The sequence below is a fragment of the Didymosphaeria variabile genome (assembly GCF_027946475.1).
Source record: "Didymosphaeria variabile strain IMI 356815 chromosome Unknown scaffold_1, whole genome shotgun sequence".
Lineage (NCBI taxonomy): Eukaryota > Fungi > Ascomycota > Dothideomycetes > Pleosporales > Didymosphaeriaceae > Didymosphaeria > Didymosphaeria variabile.
In genome coordinates this window covers 2,013,634-2,035,360 of record NW_026611620.1, presented here as the reverse complement: position 1 = coordinate 2,035,360, position 21,727 = coordinate 2,013,634, and the positions used below count along the sequence as shown (strand labels likewise).

General features: G+C 51.7%; 8 protein-coding genes across 8 annotated transcripts; 5 read left to right on the top strand and 3 right to left on the bottom strand.

The window, feature by feature from the left end:
• Positions 1-19: 19 nt before the first annotated feature.
• Positions 20-627, bottom strand: N0V89_000653 (uncharacterized protein; the record flags this gene model as incomplete). Its single annotated transcript, XM_056209474.1, has 2 exons — positions 20-324; positions 378-627. The coding sequence occupies 2 exons, from the start codon at positions 625-627 to the stop codon at positions 20-22; spliced, it is 555 nt and encodes a 184-aa protein (XP_056076296.1).
• Positions 628-1,213: 586 nt separating this feature from the next.
• N0V89_000652 (uncharacterized protein) lies at positions 1,214-3,454 on the top strand (the record flags this gene model as incomplete). Its single annotated transcript, XM_056209473.1, has 3 exons — positions 1,214-1,455; positions 1,503-2,372; positions 2,425-3,454. 3 exons carry the CDS (start codon positions 1,214-1,216, stop codon positions 3,452-3,454), a joined length of 2,142 nt encoding a protein of 713 aa, XP_056076295.1.
• Positions 3,455-4,071: 617 nt separating this feature from the next.
• N0V89_000651 (uncharacterized protein) lies at positions 4,072-5,209 on the top strand (the record flags this gene model as incomplete). The annotated part of the gene is made up of 4 exons (XM_056209472.1): positions 4,072-4,111; positions 4,207-4,417; positions 4,476-4,918; positions 4,998-5,209. The coding sequence occupies 4 exons, from the start codon at positions 4,072-4,074 to the stop codon at positions 5,207-5,209; spliced, it is 906 nt and encodes a 301-aa protein (XP_056076294.1).
• A 1,198-nt stretch (positions 5,210-6,407) lies between these two features.
• On the bottom strand, positions 6,408-7,446 carry ATG27 (type II membrane protein; the record flags this gene model as incomplete). The annotated part of the gene is made up of 3 exons (XM_056209471.1): positions 6,408-6,603; positions 6,660-7,239; positions 7,350-7,446. The coding sequence occupies 3 exons, from the start codon at positions 7,444-7,446 to the stop codon at positions 6,408-6,410; spliced, it is 873 nt and encodes a 290-aa protein (XP_056076293.1).
• Positions 7,447-15,560: 8,114 nt separating this feature from the next.
• Positions 15,561-16,919, top strand: N0V89_000649 (uncharacterized protein; the record flags this gene model as incomplete). Its single annotated transcript, XM_056209470.1, has 2 exons — positions 15,561-15,649; positions 15,731-16,919. 2 exons carry the CDS (start codon positions 15,561-15,563, stop codon positions 16,917-16,919), a joined length of 1,278 nt encoding a protein of 425 aa, XP_056076292.1.
• Positions 16,920-17,146: 227 nt separating this feature from the next.
• RPS22 (40S ribosomal protein S22) lies at positions 17,147-17,774 on the bottom strand (the record flags this gene model as incomplete). The annotated part of the gene is made up of 3 exons (XM_056209469.1): positions 17,147-17,406; positions 17,595-17,626; positions 17,674-17,774. The coding sequence occupies 3 exons, from the start codon at positions 17,772-17,774 to the stop codon at positions 17,147-17,149; spliced, it is 393 nt and encodes a 130-aa protein (XP_056076291.1).
• A 616-nt stretch (positions 17,775-18,390) lies between these two features.
• N0V89_000647 (uncharacterized protein) lies at positions 18,391-19,266 on the top strand (the record flags this gene model as incomplete). Its single annotated transcript, XM_056209468.1, has 2 exons — positions 18,391-18,989; positions 19,044-19,266. 2 exons carry the CDS (start codon positions 18,391-18,393, stop codon positions 19,264-19,266), a joined length of 822 nt encoding a protein of 273 aa, XP_056076290.1.
• A 1,415-nt stretch (positions 19,267-20,681) lies between these two features.
• Positions 20,682-21,413, top strand: N0V89_000646 (uncharacterized protein; the record flags this gene model as incomplete). The annotated part of the gene is made up of 3 exons (XM_056209467.1): positions 20,682-20,804; positions 20,863-20,994; positions 21,042-21,413. The coding sequence occupies 3 exons, from the start codon at positions 20,682-20,684 to the stop codon at positions 21,411-21,413; spliced, it is 627 nt and encodes a 208-aa protein (XP_056076289.1).
• Positions 21,414-21,727: the final 314 nt, after the last annotated feature.

The window sequence follows — 21,727 nt, the reverse complement described above, 5'->3', positions numbered from 1 at the left end:
CTGCCATGCAAAATCCGCCTCACAACCATTCCCTGGGCACGGCTCTCTCTGACCATGTCCGCTCCGCTTCCCATGCCAGCCAATCTGATCGTGTTGTCGGTAGTAAGCCCATGGCATTTACCTTCCATATGCCCAAGCCCAACATCAGTGCGTTCGTGAGCAAATATACAAGTTTGACCATGATGAGGCGGGACGAGGTTCCGGGTGTTTCAAACGGGGCGAATGTCTTCTGTAGATTCAACGCGGCAATGAGAGGCGTCTTGAACAGGGTGAAGACCATGAATATGGAGAAAATCTGGAGCGTGTTGCCCGTCATATACATCCCTGGCAGAAGTCAGCTCAGGAAGCAAGTGCAGTGGGGCGAGGAACAACCATACCAATGGCGTTCATGGGCAGCTGCTTAGCAGGGGCAATGGCGACCTCCCATGCCTTTTTCATCTTGAGCGTATCCATCTCTTCTGGTGTCGGCTGCTTCCGCACGGACTGCTTCGACGCAGCAGCTCGGTCTCTGCGGGTGAGGGACGCCGTGTAGCCTGGCGGGTCTGCAATGTTCGTCTTTGGCTTGGTGGTTGGTGGCGTGTTCAGGTCCAGGACCCATTTCGGGGGCGGTGGAGGCTGTGCGGACATGTCGGTTTGTACCAGGCTCCCTGAGCTGCGATGTAGTGGGATGGTCGTGCTTGCTTTGCGTAGTGGTGGTTGTGGAAGTCGCGGGCCCACACCCCCGGCCTTGGCAAGCACGTTCCTTCCGCCTTCCGCAATGGCCTGTGAATGTCTTAGAATGTTCAATTCGCACTCAACAGCGTCCAATCTTTTCGAAAGTCCCTCGAAACCACGCCATAAGCGCTCCGGCATGCGCCATACGTTTCTCGCGGCCTGAGGCGCCAGTCCACCCATCCGCTCGTTCGACGTAATCCAGGAGGGGCTAAGACGATCAAGGAGAGGGGGAGCTGCTTGTATCGTGCTACAGCTAGGCACATGCATAGAGTGACAGCGCGCCTACTGGACACGAGATAACAGCCACCATGAGCGCCGGAGGCCAGGATGCGAAGCTCTTTGCGAGGGTAAGCTTCGTCCCTTGTCGTCACCATCTGCACAACCAACGATATACGCCTTGTCATACTCTCCCTTTTTTGTATTCGCTTCCTACAGCGGTCGCTTCACCCACGCGACAGCTCTGCCCGTCCTTCTTCGCTATCCCTACCATGCCGCCATCATGTTCCTCCCTTACGCATTTGAGAGCGCACGCTTACAGTATGCTCGTACACCACAGGGCAAAGTAGCTGAGCTACGTCTTGAGCTCAACAGTGGCGGCAAGAAGGACAAGAACTTCACCGCGAAGAAGACCGCCCTCAAGAAAATCGTAGCGAATATGACCATGAGCAACAACGATATGGTAGCTCTCTTTCCTGATATTGTAGGCTGCATGCACATACCGAGCTTGGAGATCAAGAAGATGTGGGTGAACATTTGCCATGTTCGTTGGGCGCGGGCTGACTTGACAGGTGCTTCTTGTATCTAGTCAACTATGCGAGGATAAAACCCGACATTGCCCTGAAGGCTCTGCCTATAATCCAGGAAGACATGCACGACAACAACCCACTCGTACGGTCGCTCGCGCTCCGAACCATGTCCTACATCCACGTCCGCGAATACGTCGAAGCGACCGTACCGCATCTCAAGAGCCTCCTTCGAGATAACGACCCCTACGTACGCAAAACCGCCGCCATTTGCGTCGCGAAGCTTTACGACCATGACAAGGCTATGGTCGAATCCTCCGACCTCATCGATAAGCTGAATGCTATGCTGCGAGACGAAAACCCCACCGTTGTGTCCTGTGCTTTGGCCTCATTGATGGACATATGGGAGCGATCGGAAACCATAAAGCTCACCATCGACTATGCGAGTGCCTCCAAGATCGTTCAAATATTGCATCAGTGCTCAGAATGGGGTCAAACATACATTCTCGAAGCCTTGATGAACTACGTTCCACAAGACACGCAGGAAGCAGCGATTCTTGCTGAGCGCATAGCACCACGGCTTTCACATTCAAACTCTGCTGTTGTCTTGACTTGCATCCGCGTCATACTATACCTTCTAAACTATATCTCAGACCCAAAAGTAATCACCTCTCTATGTAACAAGCTTTCGCCACCGCTTGTCACACTCCTTTCGAAAGGACCTGAGATCCAATACCTTGCTCTACGGAACGCTCTCCTCATCCTGCAACGGCGGCCGGAGGTGTTGCGCAACGATATCCGCGTCTTCTTCTGTAAATACAACGACCCTATCTACGTCAAAGTCACAAAGTTGGAACTCATCTTCATGCTCGCAACAGAGAAGAATATCAAGGAGGTCTTGACGGAGTTGTCTGAGTACGTTCATTTCAATTGTGATATTCAATAGAATCTGCTAAAAGCTATGCAGGTACGCCACCGAGATCGACGTCGATTTTGTGCGCAAGTCAGTTCGAGCAATCGGGAAGCTTGCCATCAAGATACCACCGGCGAGTCAACTATGCATATCGACACTTCTTACACTAGTCAGTACAAAGGTGTCGTATATTGTCCAAGAGGCCACAGTAGTCATCCGTAATATTTTCCGAAAATACCCCAACCAGTACGAGTCGATCATTTCCACCCTGTGCGAGAATCTCGACTCCCTAGACGAGCCAGAAGCCAAAGCTGCCATGATCTGGGTCATTGGCCAGTACGCCGACCGGATAGAAGACAGCGATGTATTACTGGAAGACTTTCTCGATTCATTCAGTGAGGAAACACACGAGGTGCAATTAGCACTGCTCACAGCGACGGTCAAACTGTTCATTCAAAGGCCTACGCGCGGTTCGCAGCTGGTCCCCAGGGTGCTCAAGTGGGCCACAGAGGAGACGGACAATCCCGACCTACGTGACCGAGGTTACATGTACTGGCGATTGCTCTCTTCTGCTCCAGAAGAAGCTAAGAGGATCGTCATGGGCGAGAAACCCGCAATCACAGCCGAAGAGTCAGAGAAGCTGGACCCGGGGACGCTGGAGGAGATGTGTCTAAACGTCGGTACCCTCGCCACCGTCTACCTCAAACCGGTGAACCAAGTGTTTCGCTCTGCGCGGCCAAGAAGACTGCAGGATTCACCTGCGTTGCAGCGGCACGAACTGCCTACGGCCAAGGCTGCACAGCAAGCGCGAGACCGCGCAGCAGCCGAGCGGAGTCGTCTGGACACTTCAACTACCAACGGCAATGGTTCGTTTAGTCCCACCAACGGCAGCGGACTTGAAGCTGCGGCACATGAGGCGGACCTCTACTTTGCGGGAGTAGGTAGGCAAAGTACGTTCGGTGGAAGTCCCATTGTGGCGGAGCAGGGTTCGCTTGGAGGCGGGTGGGTGGTCAATCAAAACATGCCCCAGGCAGCTGTGATGAGCCCTGTGGGTGCAGATGGCAATCAGGATCTACTGCTGTAATAGACGGATGCGAGCCGAGCGGCGGGGCGGTTTGGTATGTACAAAGGTGTAGATCACGATCCGGTATAACGAATACGAGGGGGGCGTCGATACCTGAGCTTGGCCGCGCGCTGATTCGGCCCCTCATATTCTAGTGAGTGGCATGCCATGTACGAATCATGAGTACCGGTGTCAAGCCATTGAATGTACCTCCAACGAGTGCTGCGGCTTCTTCCAATGTCGTCTCAGAAGCCTGTAGCCACGCCATCGCCTAAAGTGCGGTGTAACAATCCCTCTAACAGCCTCGCGGATACGGCGCCGAAGACAGAGTTGCCCGCGTCTGCAGGCTGTCACAAGGTGTGCATGTGGTTCCCGGCATTGGCCAGTGGGTGAGTCTGGTTGCTGTCATGGGGCGTGATGTGTGTGGTGCAGGATTGCGCGACGTGCGGGGCTTTCGCTATTCGGAGCTTGACCCCTGGGCCCGCATGGCGTTTCTGCTACTGCAGGGTGCGAATGACGTACCGTTGACTATACCTGGTCTGCAGTACGCGGCCGGGTTTAATAAGACGCAACACCCAACGTCTAACTCTGACCAACTCTATGTACCTTTCCCGCGACGTCTGATATTCGGGAAAACAATGGCTGACCAGAACGGTGCTGCGTCGAGCGGCTCTCGCTGTGAGTACAACCCTCCGTGTAGGCCGTGCAAACACTGCCGCCTTGAGAGCTTCATCAGACCACCAACGTGTACGTGGCTGACAGAATGGAAACAGTGAACCCTTTCTCCCGCCGCGACGAGTTCTCCTCTCGAGAACTCATCCTCCACCGCATCACTACACTTGTCACCTACATCATCTTTGTGATCACCGCGATTTACTACACCTTCAGCGCCCCCCATGAAGGTCATCATCCGTGGCATACGATATGGGGCAATAACGCGGCTACGCCCTTTGCACAAAACAAGGTTATGACCTCCATCTACTGGTATTGCCGCTTTGCCCTCCAAGTCAGCTATAGGATTCCTGTTAATGAAATGACCTAGGATCGTCCTTCTGCTGTTACAGCTCGTCTACGCCTGGTCCCTCTACTCCAAGGACCTCGTCTACGTCAACGCCGCCGCCAACATCGGCTCCCACTACATCGCATCCAATCTTCTCCTCTTCGGCTTCCTGCACCTCTGGGTGCGCAGCCACTTCTGGCTCGCAGAACTCCTCATTATCATCAACTTCTTCAACCTGAGCTTCGCGTACTTCCGGCACTCTACGACGCCACGGCCAATCCACATTGGCACGGTGGCGGGCCCGCTGGCGTGGAATTTTGTTGCGCTATATTGGGTTGGCGCCAGAGCGGTACCGCATACCGATGCCCTGCCGGCGAGAATCGTCGGGAATATCTTTATTTGGGGGATTTTGGCGTATGGAAGTTTCTTTTTGGTCGCGTTCAAGGACTACACCATGGGTTTTGCGCTGTCCTACTTGGCTTTCTGTAAGTCTCCCTTTCTCCCCTCACCCCTCACCCCTAGCCTAGCGCGAGTGTCATGGAATTAGTCACTGACAACAAACAGCTACCGGTGTCGGCCAGTTCATGACCAAGATCCCTATCTTCCAGCTGCAGTGGATATTTGCTTTCACTATTGGTGCACTGCTGTTCATCCTGAGCCTTGGTGTGTCGAGTGGTAGAACGCCGTTCGATGGCGGTGAGGTAGTGTCTGAGGATCGTGAACGCGCGCCGTTGCTGAGGGATGGGCCGGATGTGCCGCGTGAGGCGCGTGAATAAATTCACGTGGTGCGCATTTGTACCACGTCGATGGTACATAACAAAGCCCACTCGGCAGTTGCTGTGAGGGGCTGCCTTGGTCTTTCGTTGAAGCGAAATGGTGCTGGATGCGTGGAAGAAAAAGGATGAGGAGATCGAGACTTACCTGACTGGTAGTGTGCCCCGGGCTCCTGTGGTTCTTCGACTCCGAGTAGTTTGACTGAGCGATCTTCATATCTGTATGGCGTTGATGGTCATCTTCAAGCCCTTCATTTTCTAGTCAGTCGCCTTCTTTGGTCATTGTCGTGGCGTGTCATCGGTCTGTCTCCAGTAAGTATCGTTCGTCGGCTTAGTCGTTCGTAGCGGCGATACCCTGTGTAGTTTGTTGAGAACGCATCAAGTTCTTTTGACTGGCTTGGACCTGAGAGGGGACATGCATTCAGAAATGTCGCTGTTACTCTCCGCCTCCGGACATGAATATTTTCCTTGGAATTTCTGAGCGTCGAAGAACACATTTGGACTGGTTGGAGTCGTCTTAGATGCCCTCTAGCTCCTAAGCTTCAGACATCAATATCGAGTGTCGTTGCTTTTAGTCATCTCGGGTCTCGAGCAACCAGTCTTTGCCTCCAGCTTCCATGCCCCATCGCCGGACATGAATATAATTCTTAGATGTCCCTTTCCCGACCATATCGTTTCAAACCATCTCCCTCAAGCATAGGAGCTATAGTAGGAGCTTCATTTAGAGGCTCACGCGCCGAGACAAGTGTGTGGGGTGCAGAAGAAGATATATATATAAAAATATTCTTTCGGGTCGAGCTCACAGCAAATGGTAGAACAATGGTCACTATCATGGGACTGCGGAGAACTTTTTCGTGTTAGGACATTGGCTGGCGAGTCAATGGCTGAATGTCAAAGCGTTCGAACCATGCGTATGAGCAATGTATCCTGGGGTAACACAGACAATGACAAGTCTACAAACTAGAAAATTGACACTATGTTCCCGGTCTTCACAGTCACACAAGGAAAGCGCTCGGGGATCATTCATAGCTGATTCTGTCAAATGTACATGTCGAATACCTAGAAAGCTATTCTTTCTACCCTCGAACGCCCTATGCATCCTGAATTGAGATTGACCAAGGCTCCAACGCCCCCACAATGTATCTTGTACAAGAACAATGTTGCTGACTTCCTTATGGATAACCTTTGCCCGACCAGGCTTTCAGACAGCACTGTACCCACCCCTGCTGCCCGGACTTTGTACTGCATTCACGACCTTGCGTCCCAAATCCTTTACTATGTACGGGATGTCGCGTATAGTGTCGCCATGTGGAAGAAGGTCCCAACCGCGGGCGCCATAGCGGTTGTAATTAAGCCAGGAGCCAAAGATGAGGTATGCGGCGGTAGCGAGGAAGAGACTATTGCCTATGTTAGCATGTGTATTCCTTGACCAGAGCTGGCACGAGCATCTCACATGATGATGAACCAGGTGAAGAAGCCCCAGCCTTTTCCGCCATCCGGCGCAGGCGCATTCTCGCATGCGTACTTTGTCCGCCATTCCAGCCGCAGCGTCTTCACCTGCTTATCCTTCTCGGCCTTCTCATCTTCGTATCCGCAGAAGCGCAGACTCGCATCGCTGTCTTCACACTTGCCCTTCTCTCCGTCTCGCCGGCTCAGCTTCTTCTCTTCCTTCTTGTCGCCGTCATTGCCCTTATCCGTGCCCTCATCTTTCTTGGGCTCCTCCGCGCGCTCATTGGTATCTTTTTCGGCGCCCTCGTCACCTTCACGTTCCAGGTCGCATACAAATTCGATGATAGCACGCTGGTCTATTCCTTTTGTTTTGGACTCGAAGGGATAGCGACCTCCGTGCAGCTCAACCCGTACACCCTCTCGCGACGCATCAGAGTTTGATTCTGAGTCTCGCAGAAGCTTGAATGTGGGATCGAGGACCATGTTGCGACCGCCTTGCGTCGTGTAGGTACCGGCAATGTCGATGGCTTGAATCGTGTCATTCTTCACATCGTAGACGTCGTGAAATGAGCGGACCCCGCATACTACGGACATTTTAGTACCCTTTTTGTAAAAAAAACAGGAGAGATATTATGAAAGCATAGAAGAAGGCGAAATAACCTAGCATCGGCATATTACAAATAGAAAATCGTACCTCTTGCACCGTCATGGCACCAATTCTGCTTTTCTACGCCTTTGTCCCGCTGCAATCTGTTGCAAATGTCTAACGTGAAGTTCCACCGAGCTTCCATCTCTTCATCTGGTAGTGAATGTGTCCAATGCACCACGCGCGGTCCGCCCAGCTTTTCGAAGTTGAAGTGCTGGCCTTTGGTGAGGATATCATTGCATGCAAATGATGCTAGCGAAGTGGGGAGAACTGCCGTTACGGCGAGGAGAAGCTGTGTTGTCCGAGGAGGATACATGATGCATATGTGGTCGTGCTTGGGCGAAAATGGCAGCGTTCGGGAGACGGTCGTTCGTCGAGGTTGTAGTAGTTGTTATTTGAGAGGAAAAGGAGGCAGGATGACGCGGAAGTCGCGTTTGAGGCTGTCGTGGTTGCCGGCTTGACGATGAAGAAGTTCGGTCACTGTCGTCGACGGCTAATTGCAGATGGGGAAAGGAGGCATACGAGCAGCTGGTCGACCCACGCCACAGCAACGCTAGGGTGTGTTAACGAAAGAAAGAAGACACAAGCTGGCCTGGCAAGCGTGATAATGGCGCGTACCTACGAAGGTAGACAGAACAGGCCTCGTGGGGGTGGATGGTGTTGGCCTCACGGCACGGCGCTGGACGAGTAAGCGGTTTGACCGGTTCCGTCATCAGCGTTCTCGAAAGGTCGCGCACGTGGCGCAGACGCCAAGAATGCAGCCATACTTATCTAATGTGGTCTAGCCACGCCCACGCACATCGAATCGACCCCACTCCGTCTCAAGGTCACACCGCAACCGAACAACATTCCAGCGCATCATCCTTCGTCCAGCGCCAGAGGACGCTTGGCGACGACCGATTAGCATCCATCCTTAGCTTTCCGCTCTCAAATCTCAACTTCATGGTTTAAATATATCTCACTACCCCACACCTAGCCTCGCCGGAGATTGCCCACCTGTGTCCCTCAATTGTGCGAAACGCTCAGACACCCCTCCATGCCACCCTACCAGCACATGTCTCACTCTGCAAATCCTCCGAAATAACAAGCACATCAGAGTTCTTACTTGCTTGCATGCAGCCGAGGATCTTGGGACTCGGCGAGCGCTTCGGTACTACGTCCCAGTGCCAGCTTCATTTCCGTGATCAATTCTCCGATCAGCAGATCGTTCGGTGGTCTTTACAGGGTAGACGTCACTTGCATATCTAAAACTATTCTTGGAAATGTTCCGCGTGGAGACGTAATGTTGATGGTGATACAAGCTACTTGATACTAATGCTAATGCCACAGTCTAATGAAGAACGCCAAGAAATGCAGAAACCGATGCTACCCAAGGACAGAAAGAGATTCGTAATGCTGAAAGACTGACCAAGAGAGAGGGCAGTGAAGTGAAGATAAACCAGAAGAAAGACAAGAAAAAATGACTCCAAGAATGCCGCTGGAAATAGAAACCATGCAAATGCTTCAATAAAAGTGAGAAAGAGGAGAAAAGGACCATTCGTGTACATCGTGAGATATCATGCTTGAATCATACGAGACTCATCGTGTTGTATAAGCTTATGTCGTGCCATGCTGTTCGTTCATAGAGGCCGTGACCAATTGACGGGAAAAGGAAACATTTTGCGCCTCGTTAATGCATCGAATATGAACCTAGGAAACTAATGACGAAAGGCACTACTTATTTGCCTTGCCCAGAGCCGCTCTGCTGCCCAGAGCCGCCATTGGCAGGCATCGGATATGGGAATGGGGCGTAGGGAAGCTGGTAGGAAGGATTGGAGCCGGAGGAAGCGCCAGCGGTGGAGGTATTGGAGGGCGTGGAAGCGGAGGACATTGTTGCTGTGGGAGGCTGGGAGCGTGCTCTGGGGAGTGGAGGTAGTGGTTGGGCGTAAGGATTACCGAATCTACGTGGTAACTGCGAAGAGCTAGTTCGTGGGATGCTCCGAGCGACGAGGGAGCGGTCCTGTCGAGGGGTAGGCTCCGCGTGAGAGGTTGCTGGAGAAGTGCGAGGGTCGTGAATAGATACCTCAGGGAGTGCCGGTCTTGGATTTGAAGTGAATGATTGTGTGTCTAGGGTGAGGTTGGGAGTCGACTGAGAGCGTCGTCCAGCAAGAATTTGAGGAGTTTCCGCAGATTCGATGGTGCTAGTAGTCCTATATTGCTGTGGAAGAGCTTCTGTGACTGCTAAAATAGCACGATCGGCCTGGGAATTTGATGGGCTGGGATTGTTGGAAGGCCTACTGCTCATAAGCGATTAGCCCTGACTGTGGTGTTCGGGTTGGAGCTTGATGAGCCGATGAGAGGGAGATTGCTGTGTTGGTGTGATTATTGTTGTTTGATGAGGAATTAAAGGCTGATGCTGAACAGATATTATATACATCCATTCCCTGGAGCGGCCCCGGTGTTAGGATGAATGTTCCAGATTCTAAGATCACGAATCTGATGACTGGTAACAAAACAAGACTCTGATTCTGAGTAGATTGCAGTCGCGTGAGCTTCTCCGTTGAAAGTAATCGTGAGATACGGAGGCTTGGAACCACGTTGTGCAACGATGGAGCGGGCCGTTAGCCAAAAAGAGTTCCGTTGTCCAATTCTCGACGAATGATGAAGAGGCGCAAATTGGTTTGCGACCGTTTTGGGATGCGGAGATTCCGGCAGGTTGGATGGACGATGTGCGAGGATACCTATTTTGAGAGTCTGGCTTTCGGTGTAGCTGTTAGGGCCAAAAAGATCCGTGCGGGAGTGAATCCTAGCTTGCGGGTAGCTGTGGGCTGCAGGAAGGCGGCTGTCGTCAGATGCTTCTTTTGAGCCGCATGCAAATGACCAGTTGCTGGCGCAATGATACCTGTGCAAGGCCAAATGCTCCAGTAAGATGATGCTCGCTGATGCACACGACTGGACACGCTCGATTGAGAGCGGATCTTTTCTGGGTTGAAGCCTCAGCGACATCGCCAGGCGGGTATTATACGGCCACATTATCATTCCACGATATTCCTTCTACTAGGACAACGATTTGTCGCGAACGTGGTCAGCACATCAAATCGGCAGCGGGATCTTGGTAGACGCATCAGGCTCGATTAGACTCGCTAGTGACGCCTTACCCGTCGTCGGCCCAAAAGGTTCGATCATTTTCGCACGATCAGTCTTCGGTCTTGACCGAATCGTAGAGGGGTGACAATTAGCGTACGCCAATCAGTTTTGGAATGTCCGTGTTTACAATCCATTACTACAACATCCGGACGTTCAACGTGCACGATTCATCTACAACTAGAACTAGCTAATATTAGCTTGAATGAACACGAGACGAAGTTGTGATCTAGGGTGTTACTCAGCTATCGCGAATATCCTAGGCTGGTCCGAGCATATTTTCTTCACAACGGCCATGCCGGTTCGCATCAACCATCTCCATCAGCTATCCTATGAGGTCATAGGGCGGACGCGTATACTCAAACAGGCCTCATCGTCCCAAATTTGGTGCCATTGTACTTGCAATGATGGGTATAGCGTCACCGCTCGGAACTTTGTAAGCGCACAACTCTCGCTTGAGCGATTAGTGAGTAGACTAGCAAGGGTCCGTAGTCATCAATATGTGCAACGTGCGAACTTCTTCTAGAAGCTTGCCATTTTGGGACTTACCCATGCTCTGATCCCACATGGGGCGGTCCTATATAATTTCCTTGTAGTTGACGCTCGGATCCATCTCCAGGACTGCGGACTACCAATCAGACGCCACTATGCACTCTATTGTGGTCATGGTGGAGGCGGTGCAAAAGTAAGCGAGTTTGGACGGATTGGACGACTTCAAGGCACGCTTATTGCCCGGAAGGACATCTACCACGCCCATAATTGCCCGAAATGGTGAGAAGTAACCGCGAAATTGAAGGACAAGCAGACGCCTCGTGGGTGAAGTGGCCATGCGATGATGGGCTGAGATACTAAATTAGCTCTATTAGCTCGCAAAATCAAGGCTAATTAACGGACTCTGATATCAAATCCCAACCTGATTAACCCACGCTTACACAACCCAACTCATGGCCATCCGTCACGGTACAAGGTGGTTCCGCGCTCAATGAAGGAGGGCGCCACCAACCCACGGCTTACGAAACGGTGTGAAAGGCTTATACGACCTTGTGACGCATAGAATAAACAAATACAGAAAGTATTCCCTGTGGATCTTCGATAGCTTAGCGTACGCTATCACTAACACGATATACGCAACCGGTTTAAAGGTCGACATACCTTCGATGCATTTTATTGACGAGCTTGCATCTCTGCAGCATTCATCAACCCTGTATGCGCTAATATCTGATTGGAATTTCTATCTGAAGCCCCCATGAATCGCGTCGCTCTCGTCTCAGGACCAGCAAAAGCTTTGGAAGTTCTTGATATCGAGGTCTGTCACCCAGATCCAGGGAAGTCTTGATAAAGAGCGAGACAGCCGCAAGTTAACCGCTCGTTGCGAGGACGCTGCACGCCGGCTACGGTGGTGCTGGGGTGTTTTAAAAGTTGTCCGGCTGTACTGGGAAAAGCTGGAGCAGGGACGGTTCAGGAGGTTGGAGAGGGCGTGTCTGAGCTCACGATTGGCGATGGAGTCGTCTTCAATACAAGGGCTCTTGTGAAGCCAGAGAAGAACAAACGCGAGGGCACCTGGCAGAAGCTAGTGATTGTGAGATCGCAGACGGTCATAAAGGCGAGTACGTCTGTTGCATTGCTTTACGCTTCCTTTGACAAATATGACAGATTGGCGACGTATCTTTCGAACAAGCGGTGTTGGTCGACTTTCCATTGCAGACAGCGGTCGCGGCTCTGCATTTATACTTAGGGATGGAGAAACCTGTAAAGGGGGCAAGTGATGAGAAGGTACTAGTATGGGGTGCTGGAGGCGCGGTAGGCAATTATGCTCCCAGCATGCAAAAAGCGTAAGTCGAGCTGCCGGCTGAGCAAGATGCATGACTGACTTAACCTTTCCCAGATTTGGTATACCGTGCTTGCCACTGCATCTCCAAAGGATATCGCAAGACAAACGCGGTTAGGTCCCTCAGCTGTGATTGATTATAAAGCTGCCGATGCCGTGGAACAACTTCGCCAACTTGGACTTTACAAGTTCGTCTTTTCAGCATCTGGAGATCCTGTCTCTCAAAAGGTGCTGGCGTCACTGTTGCCAGAAAAAGGACGCTTCGCCAGTGTTCTCGGCGGTGGGGTCGTCCTACCTACCAATATTGGAAAGGGTGTGCAAGCCTTTCTTTCAAACTGCCCAGTTCGATAAACATTTCGAATGGCGGAATTGGTGGTATAGATACTTATTCCAAGACCAGTAGGTGCAAAGCTGATCGGTTGATTGGTACGGCGAGTATGTTTCATGAGTTCTCTCCTTTGCAGGTATTCATGCAAACGCATCTGTGGGACCAAAGCACCTGAACCAAAACAGTAAGGAAAAGGTTGGGACGTTGCGAAAATACATCTGTAGCCCGATAACGCCTAGTACATCATGTGAGCGAAGTCTGCGTTAATTGCAGATTTTCGGGGAACCCCTGCCAGCGCATCACCCTCCGAGTCACTCCCGGCTGAATTTTACCTCTTTGTAGACGTTAAACGCAGACTCGTGTGGGAAGCGTGCTGTCGTTCGAAGCTTGGTTCGACCGATGTCGATATGGAATAAGGTCCTGATGACCAGCTGCTTGACCAACGCTCGCGTGAGACACGTTGCATGCTCACGTCAGTCGGGACGTCGGTTGAGCCGCGGTGAGAGTTCTGCAGGAATACGCATCGTCGCATGCGCACAGTGTGGTTGAATGGTACAGATATGACGAGATGTAGATGGATTAGAAGAATGATCCTGATTGGCCACGATTCCTGGGTTATGGGTATACCGTAGTCGGCATGCCCAATGCTTCTAATCTCGTCAGTTTAACGTCATCTACTATTTCATTATGGTGTACAGGTTTTCACCTCGTTAATTTAGCCTGCTTCCCGCCCGTGTGCAGCATCAGATCGATCGGATACCCCACAGGTGAGATTTGACTGCGGTCCGACTAGCGGTCCGACTAGCATAGTGCATCAAAGAATACGATCCGCCCATGCAAATCCCCATATCTACATCATGCGCTATTCAGATTTGCCCATCTTTTATTAGTCTCTTCCTCACTGACTTAGGCCTCCACAGTGGCTAGCTTCCAGCGGGTCGCTCGCGCCGTCCGATTGTTATCAGATTGTACCTTGCTCTAGTCTGGTACACTACCCGAATAGAGGCTGGAAGCTACAATAAGACGAAGTGACAACTCTTCGATGCAGGATCATGACGATGCCATCTTGTTGACAAAGAAAAACTGGAGCAAGGCAAGGTACCAGCGCAGTCAACCCACTACCGCTTAAGCGCATCAGACAAGGCGCGTCTCACCGACTGCGTCACGGGGACACGCGAGGACGCGTTAAGGGGATATCGTTGACGTAGGAAACAGACGATAAGAGAGCGTTTCTTGGGCGACAGGACTCGGATTGCCGGTAAGAGGGAAAATCGTTGACGAGGGAATTAAATGCTAAGGCAGGAGGTTGGGCGACAGAACTGGGAGATCTCGAAGTATAAAAGAGGGCATCCTGCACCCCAGAAACTCCACCATCATCTATCCGATCCGTAACAGTCAACAGCCTCTTCTCAACAAACTTTCCGATCTTTACCACGCCGGTATTTTCCGTTATCAAAATGAACGCAGGAAACGTTGTCGGCGGCCACAAGGCTAACCTCAACAATCCCAGTGAGTCTTTCTTGGGATGATTACCCTGCTACGATCTGGCATTTGTGCTGACACCATCTTAGACACGTCTGAAGAGTCCAAGCAGCACTCCCGTGAAGTTCTCGATAACGAGTACAACGGTGGGAACAGCGACACGGGCTTTGACGCGGGCAAGAAACCCAATAATGTCGCAGGAGGATTGAAGGCGACCATCAATAATCCCTAGATCTCGGACGAGGTGAAGGAGGGCGCTAAGGAACGCTTGAACAACATGTAAAAGCGACGTCTTCAATGTCAAAACGTTGACTCTTGATAGCAAGTGACCCAACTTAAGGCATTAATGACCTTTTCCATAGGCGACTGGCGATGTTGCTTTGATAATTGCTTGACTGTCCGGATTAACATTCTTCTCACAGCCTTTATTCCAAATCCTGTACCCTATTCAAGGAGAGGGCTAAACTTAACGTGTGTTACCAGAGACTGGTGGGTGTCCCACAAACCCACCTCATTCATCACATATACGACTCAACCCTACCGCGTGCGCATCATCATTGCCTTGATGACAACCTCCTTGACCATTTCCAGATGAGTTGTCGTCAGGCGCATTTCAGATGGAATGTCAATTGAGAGTTCATGATGCCGCTGCATCTTTATCTTCATTCAATAATTCCGTAACCACCTCAACCACCCTTTTGAAGCCCTCCATCTCCTCCTCAACTGTCCCACCCATCCCCGCAGTGGCAAAGCTCATTGAATTGCCCACATACACCGGCTTATTCAGCTTCTTCGCCAGTACTTTTGCCATTCTTGTCGTCGAATCAAGTGTAGTCGGAGGCGTAAATAGTGGTGTGCTCAGCGGATCGGAAGGATTGGTTCTCTGCACGATGCGGGTCAGCTTAGCTATGTATCAGTCAGTCAGGCGAGAAAGCTCACGTTGGGCATGGCATAGACAAAACTACCCAGCGGCGCGGCATTCGATGATTCTGGCGTACAAGTTGCGAGGAAAAGCAGGATATTTAGCCCGTTGTCGTGAAGTTGGAGATGGATGTTTGTTTGCGGGGCACGTGGCAGGGGAAACGAGACGGATATTGGGGAGGTAGAGGCATCACCGTTCGTCAATCCCAGCACCCCTATTCCTTTGGCGAAAGTGGCGGCCATCTCGGGTTATTGATGTAGTAGTTGTGGTAACGGTGCAGAAGAGCTGCACCGGCTGGGAGGCAGTGGGGGCGGACTTAGCGGGGTTAACGTCTTGGCGAATTGCGTCTCATAACCTACAGTGCGTTCACGATTTCCGCATAATAGCCTCATCTGGGCCTACTCATTATTGACGTATGACACGATGGCTGGTTACGACTAAGTGATTCACCAACGAAGCAACTAAGACACAACCGGTCAAGCAATCGTTAAAATCTATTCACAAGGATATCGATTGAAAGACAGGAAATCAATAAAAAGGGTTTGGGTCGAGAAAAAGGCAACATCACTATACACGATGGAGGAGGACGAATGGACAGGCGAGTTCAATCCCATGGCTGACCCAGAAGAACGCAAACATCTTCTTTCGGTACTAGACTCCTTCCGGTACGTATATGTTCATGTTCCCTTCGTAAGCAACATCGATCCATCGTCCAAATTGAAAATGACTTGCTGAACCATCATTAGCTCCTACCGCCGCCTCGCCCACTACAACACTACGCACCTTCGGCGCCGGGCCTTCTACTCCCTGCCATCTGCACATTGGACACTCCTCAGCCAGCCTCCTTTCTCCGTGCTCGATTCTCTTTCCCACCTCGATGACTTGATCGACTCCAATGCTGAGCTTGCGGAAGCCATCTTCTGCGCGGGATTCCAAGCCTTTGTCGCGCCTGGTCTTGACAGCGAGCAAGTCGCCAGCATCGTGCCCGACAAGTACGCCCACGGCCCTTTCCAGATTTTCAGTGCGGTCATGGATCACCTAGGTGCGAAGGGCACTGCAAATGATTCGGAAAAGGCGCGGAGCTGCGTGAATCAATTTTACCGGGAATGGAGCGCAGAAGGAAGCGCAGAACGAGAGAAATGCTTCGTTCCTGTTCTCTCCACACTTGTCTCGGAATATTCGTCACGAAGAGCCAAGGATAAAGAGCTGCAAAAAAAGGATATCAAAGTGCTTGTCCCAGGCGCTGGGCTAGGCCGACTCATCTTCGACATCTGCAAGGCCGGCTACAGCGTCGAAGGCAACGAAATCTCCTATCACGAGATTATGGCCTCCTCACTGGCTCTCAACCACATGTCCAAAACAGGACAGTTTAGGATTGCGCCTTTTGCGCTGAACTGCTCGAATCACCTCAGTCGCACAGACCAGTTCCGTACCTACAAAATCCCGGACGTGCATCCGGCGTCAGAGCTATCGGAAGGCGACAATGGCAATATGAGTATGTCGACGGGCGACTTCATTGTACTGTACAGTAAGCCGGAGTACAAGCACGCATTCAACGCTATTGCAACCGTGTTCTTCATTGACACTGCGCCCAATGTTATACGATACATTGAGGCGGTGCAGAACTGTCTCAAGCCTGGCGGTATCTGGATCAATCTTGGTCCGCTCCTATGGCATCACACGTCGCGGATACAGGATCCGCACGAAGAAGATGCGGACGACCGGAAGAACGCGTACAAGAGCGAGGACATAGGCATTGCCGACCCAGGGTCTGTCGAGATTACGGACGAGGAGGTTGTCGCTTTGGTGCAGCATTTTGGGTTCAATATCGAGAAGCACGAGCCAGGCGCTGTCGAGACTGGGTATATTACTAACCCGAGGAGTATGCTTCAAAGCACGTATCGAGCTTCTTTCTGGGTGGCGCGAAAAGAATGACTGAGCGACAGGTCAAAACTATGTAGGGGCAAAACATAGCGTTGTCTTCAAGCATGCAGAGGTCAATGATGTATCACACAATTGCACGTGCACCAAAATCAGGATGAAATGATCATGCTATCATCATGAAACTTTTGATATCCATAATCATGACAGAGATGCTCGACCTATGGTACGTAGCATGACTCTAAATCCAGGGTATACCTCCCCGCACGCGATGCACATATCTAGTAGAAGAAACCAAGGATCTTGCCCGCAACGTGCTTCCTTCTGGCCTCCTCGTGGTCCATGATACCAGCGGAGGTGGTGAGGACGATGTAACCAAATTGACGCGAGGGAAGCAGCTTGACGACCCACTTCTCGAGGTCACGGAGCTGGACGTTGTAGCGGGGGGAGATGACACCGGTCTTGTTGATGCGGCCGTTGAGCTGGATAACGATCTTGCCGTTGCGGTGATCGTCAACCTCCTCGAACTCGCCAATGTAGCCTATGAAGTGTCAGCATGTTGCGAAGAAATAAACATCAAACGTCATGAATGAGTCCGAAGACGTGTAAGTTCTTCGCATGTTGATATAGCGCGCACTTAAAGGGCAGATGGTCGATGGAGCGAGCAAAACCAATGCCTAGTTATCAACGCGCAGGATAAGAGATTAAATGAAGCTAGGGCGTGCATACCATGCTTCTGCATAACAGTCAAGAACTTGATGCTTTCCGAACATTAGCAGATTGATTAAACGGGTAGGTTGATACTCACATGACCTTGGACGACGGGCGGATGAGAACCTGGCGCTTGCCAGACTTCTCGGCGTTGTTGATGGCGTTGAGCGCATCGTTGAGAACGGAGGTTTTGACCATGTTGGCGGTATGCAGAGATTCTCAATGGCTGAGGGCGATCAAGGTATCTGTATGTTGAAGGGTTAGCCTTCAGACGCCCAAGCTAAAAGAGTGCCCACAGTCTGCAACATGAGGGGTCTTCAGCTCTGTCGCAGAGGAAAGCAGTGGCGCGCTCGCGCATAGGCACAATGCGATTGCATCTCCTGGCCATCTGAAGGGCACTCGATGGACGGTGGACATACCTCGAGGGGTCGTGGTGGTGGTGTCGATGTTGGCGACGGATTGACGGGCGAAGCGAAAGTTCGAAGTTGCAGATTTTCGACTGGTGTGGGAGTCTCGGCAAAACGAGCGGGCCGAATTGGCTCGTGCGCGCCGTCACCCTCTCCATCACGCACCATGTCTCTGCAGCATCTCTCTCCACAACGTGCACTTGCAAACTAGCCGCGCTGATAGACACGCAATGCTATTGCATACAGGAGCGCAAACTGCTTTCATCTCCCTAGCCGCGCACGTGAGCCGCGTTTGCACCGATGGACTTATCATGACGTACCAGAGTTATCTCCGGCACCTACATTTGCCCCTCCGCCATCTCAGCAATCCACCTTCTCTTGTATCTTCCACCTAGCATAACTTCGTCATGTCAGAAGCCTGCTGTACTTGCGCTGCGTTGCTTTCTTCGATACCACTCACCTACGACGAGAAGACCGAGAAACCTGCACAGTACGAGCGCCGCCTCGAATGCTGCCGCCGAGCGATATGCGCTCGATGTATAACGGATAACCCTCGATTCGCAACGTATTGTCCTTTCTGCCAAGTGTCCGTAGTACCTTCACCACTTCCGCAAAACCTACGAGATCCTCCAGCATATTCGCCACCGGCAGGAGAGTCGTTGGAAGACGAGCCCCCGCCATATTCCACGCACGATACATTACAACCACCGGCAGAGAAGTCAAAGGCTGCGCTGGCAGAAAGCGCGGCTGATGCGCTACACTTCGTAGATTCGAACAACGACACGATCTCTTCCCTGTCGTTACGATATGGTGTGCCTGCGGATGCACTGCGACGTACAAATGGGTTGTTCGCCGACCATCTTCTAGCGGCACGGAGAACGATTCTGGTACCTGGCGAGTACTACAAAGGTGGCGTGAGTTTGAGTCCTAGGCCTCTTGAAGGAGAAGAAGAGGAGATAAGGAAGGGTAAGGTGAGAAAGTTCATGGTGGGATGCAAGGTCGCCGAGTAAGCATGCCTATGGCATCAATTTTTCGACGGGGTCAGACTAATCAGAAGGAGCATTGCTCCCTGTTATAGATATGATGTCGCCTTACTATATTTGCAACAAGCACAATACAACCTTGAGGAAGCGATAACGGCCTTCAAGGCCGACGAGCGGTGGGAAAGAGAGCATCCGTTGGAGGCTGCGAGGAAAGGGAAAGCTAAGGCTTCCCAAGGTTCCGGTAGACGGAAGTGGAGCTCCGGCGGCAGCGGAGGAGGGCTCACTGGCCAGATATCCTGACGTAGCGAGTACATGAAGGCATACAGTACCAAGTAAATCAATTCAGTGTCCAGGCCCTACAAATAGGACAAACCACTTCTGCACATGTGTTGAAAGATGTTCCGACGATCAAGCACTTTGAATAGCGTCGACGACAGCTGGACTCCGGGTTCGAGAGTTTCCGGGACAGAGATAGATACGGTACCAATCTATGATGGCTGACATGAGCGCAGATCATCTACCAGTGTCAGGCAATTATGATGTCCATTGCTTGCTGCATCATTGAACCTGGGTAAGGATTAGTTATCAGATGCTGCTCAGTGATAAAAAAAAAATTCCCAGCTGACAATGCATGTCAATCAAGAATACCATCGGATAACAGATTGAGCGGACATCCATTTGCGGTCTGTTCAATCGCGGACGGAGGCGGTGACGAGGCATCTGGCAATTTTGAACCGTTGAGACGCCCCGCAAACTCATCACCGTCAAGACTGTAAAGTCTACCATCTAGACCTGTCGCATCATCGCTAAAACCGACAATACATCGCAGCGCGTACAAACGTTGTGCATCCCCTGTTCCTGAGTCGTCGCCATCGTTTCCAAGCCGACCTATCACAACGCCGCATTCGCCTAAGCGCCAAACCTCCCCCGAATCATCTTCTGCACCTGCACCTCTCGAAGCGCCCGTCGACATGCAAACCCCGTTTCAAACGTCTGGGCACCCGCATAGGGTCTTCTGCAGCGTCTCATTCGCCGCGCTGCACCTCCACTGTACCAAACACTTCATGCCACGCGCCGAACTGAACATGAATGGCAAGCCACGGTGCTTAACAGACGGGTATTGGCCGTTTGTGAGGCCAATGCCCTCTCTTTCAAGAGTCAAAGATGTGGAGAAGTGGAGATCGCACCGCAGAGAACGGTCAAGAGGGGAACTGTGGTAGGTTAAAGTAGGGCTCTATTTTCGACGATGAGGTGCAGGCTACGCGCGCACCCTGCAGCGTCGTTGCGCCCTTGCTATTGTAGGCCCCTTCGAACGTCAATGACAGTAGATCGACGCGCCCTAGCGACAGTTGCTTATTTTTGGGTAATGCGGGTAAAACATGCCTGGGATCGTGGTAGGGGGAGGGCTGGCGGGGCGCCAGACGCTTGAAACGGCGACGGCTATGGGTCTGTTTTAAAAGCTGGGACATCCCTCGTCTTGAGACTCTGTTCTACTCAGGCAAGCAAGCTACCTCGAGTGATATCAACGTTGGTCGCATACGTTGTATTTCTCTATTTCGTTGGTCTTTTAAAGTCGCTCTTTGGGTTTGGGTGTACCTGGTTGTGTGCCCGACTTCTCAGTCTCTCTTTTATATTTCACTACGGTATTACGAATCGTCAGTCACTTTACGAAGCAAAAGTTTGGGACAATTGCAAGGAGAAGCTACAAAGACAAGATGAAGATCAACCCCGCACCGCTTCACCTTGCTCAGACAGTCATCACTGGCCTTGTAGTCGCGTTCAGCGTTGCGATTCTGGGAACCGCTGCGCATACTCTTGACGTCTTCAACAAGCAGCAGGTAAGCAGCCTCATGTCCGGGTGTCGGTGGGAATGATTACTGACCGGGTCTGCTTCAGACGTCTAACCCATGGTGGCTTCCACTCTGGCCTCAGCACTTTGATGTGCACGGCACAAATGCGCTGATCGCGTCCGCGACAGTGACTCTCGCTCTGTCTGGTGTCTTCCTCGTCATGTCGCTCATTCCTCAGGTAAGCGTCCCAACTAATCTGCAAGATATGTGTTAAGAAGACGATAGGTCAATCTTGCCAACAAGCACACTCTCCGTGCGCTCCTCGCCCTCGGGTCTGCAGGCCCCTCCTCCCTCCTTACTGTCGTCACTGTCATCTATGTGCACATCCTGAATGCCAAGTCTGAACTCGACACCATCCAGACGTGGACGTGCAAATACAAGAACAGTGCGCCCATGCAGCAGGACATGGCACTCGCAAGCAACATGGGTAACGGCAACTTCACGTCGCTGTGCCACCAGAGCAAGTTTGCGCTCTACGGGACGTTGGTCGTCTTCGTGTTGTTGTGCGCCAGCATGGGATTGAGCGTCGTGGGATGGATGGCGGACAAGTGGACTGAGAGGCAGGAGCGAAAGGAGTTGGAGATGCAGCAGTCGTGAGGAGAGGTGCAGTACCAGGCTTGATGCAGGCGCGGTGAAAGCGACTGCATGAAGAGAGGTGCAATCCACCCATGGATGGTGTGATCAGCATGGTTGTGTATCACAGAAGCGACGTTGACGAGACGAAAGAAGACGATAATGAAGATGCGCACGCATCAGTATGGGTACGGGGCGCAACGGAAGTCAGGATCGCATAGGAGCATTTGTTAGTCTTCGTGTGTATTAATTCAACGACATCACACACTTCTTGTTGAACACTGCAATGCAAGGTTAACTGCGACCCAATCGCGACGTAAGTTACCCCGGATTCTGCG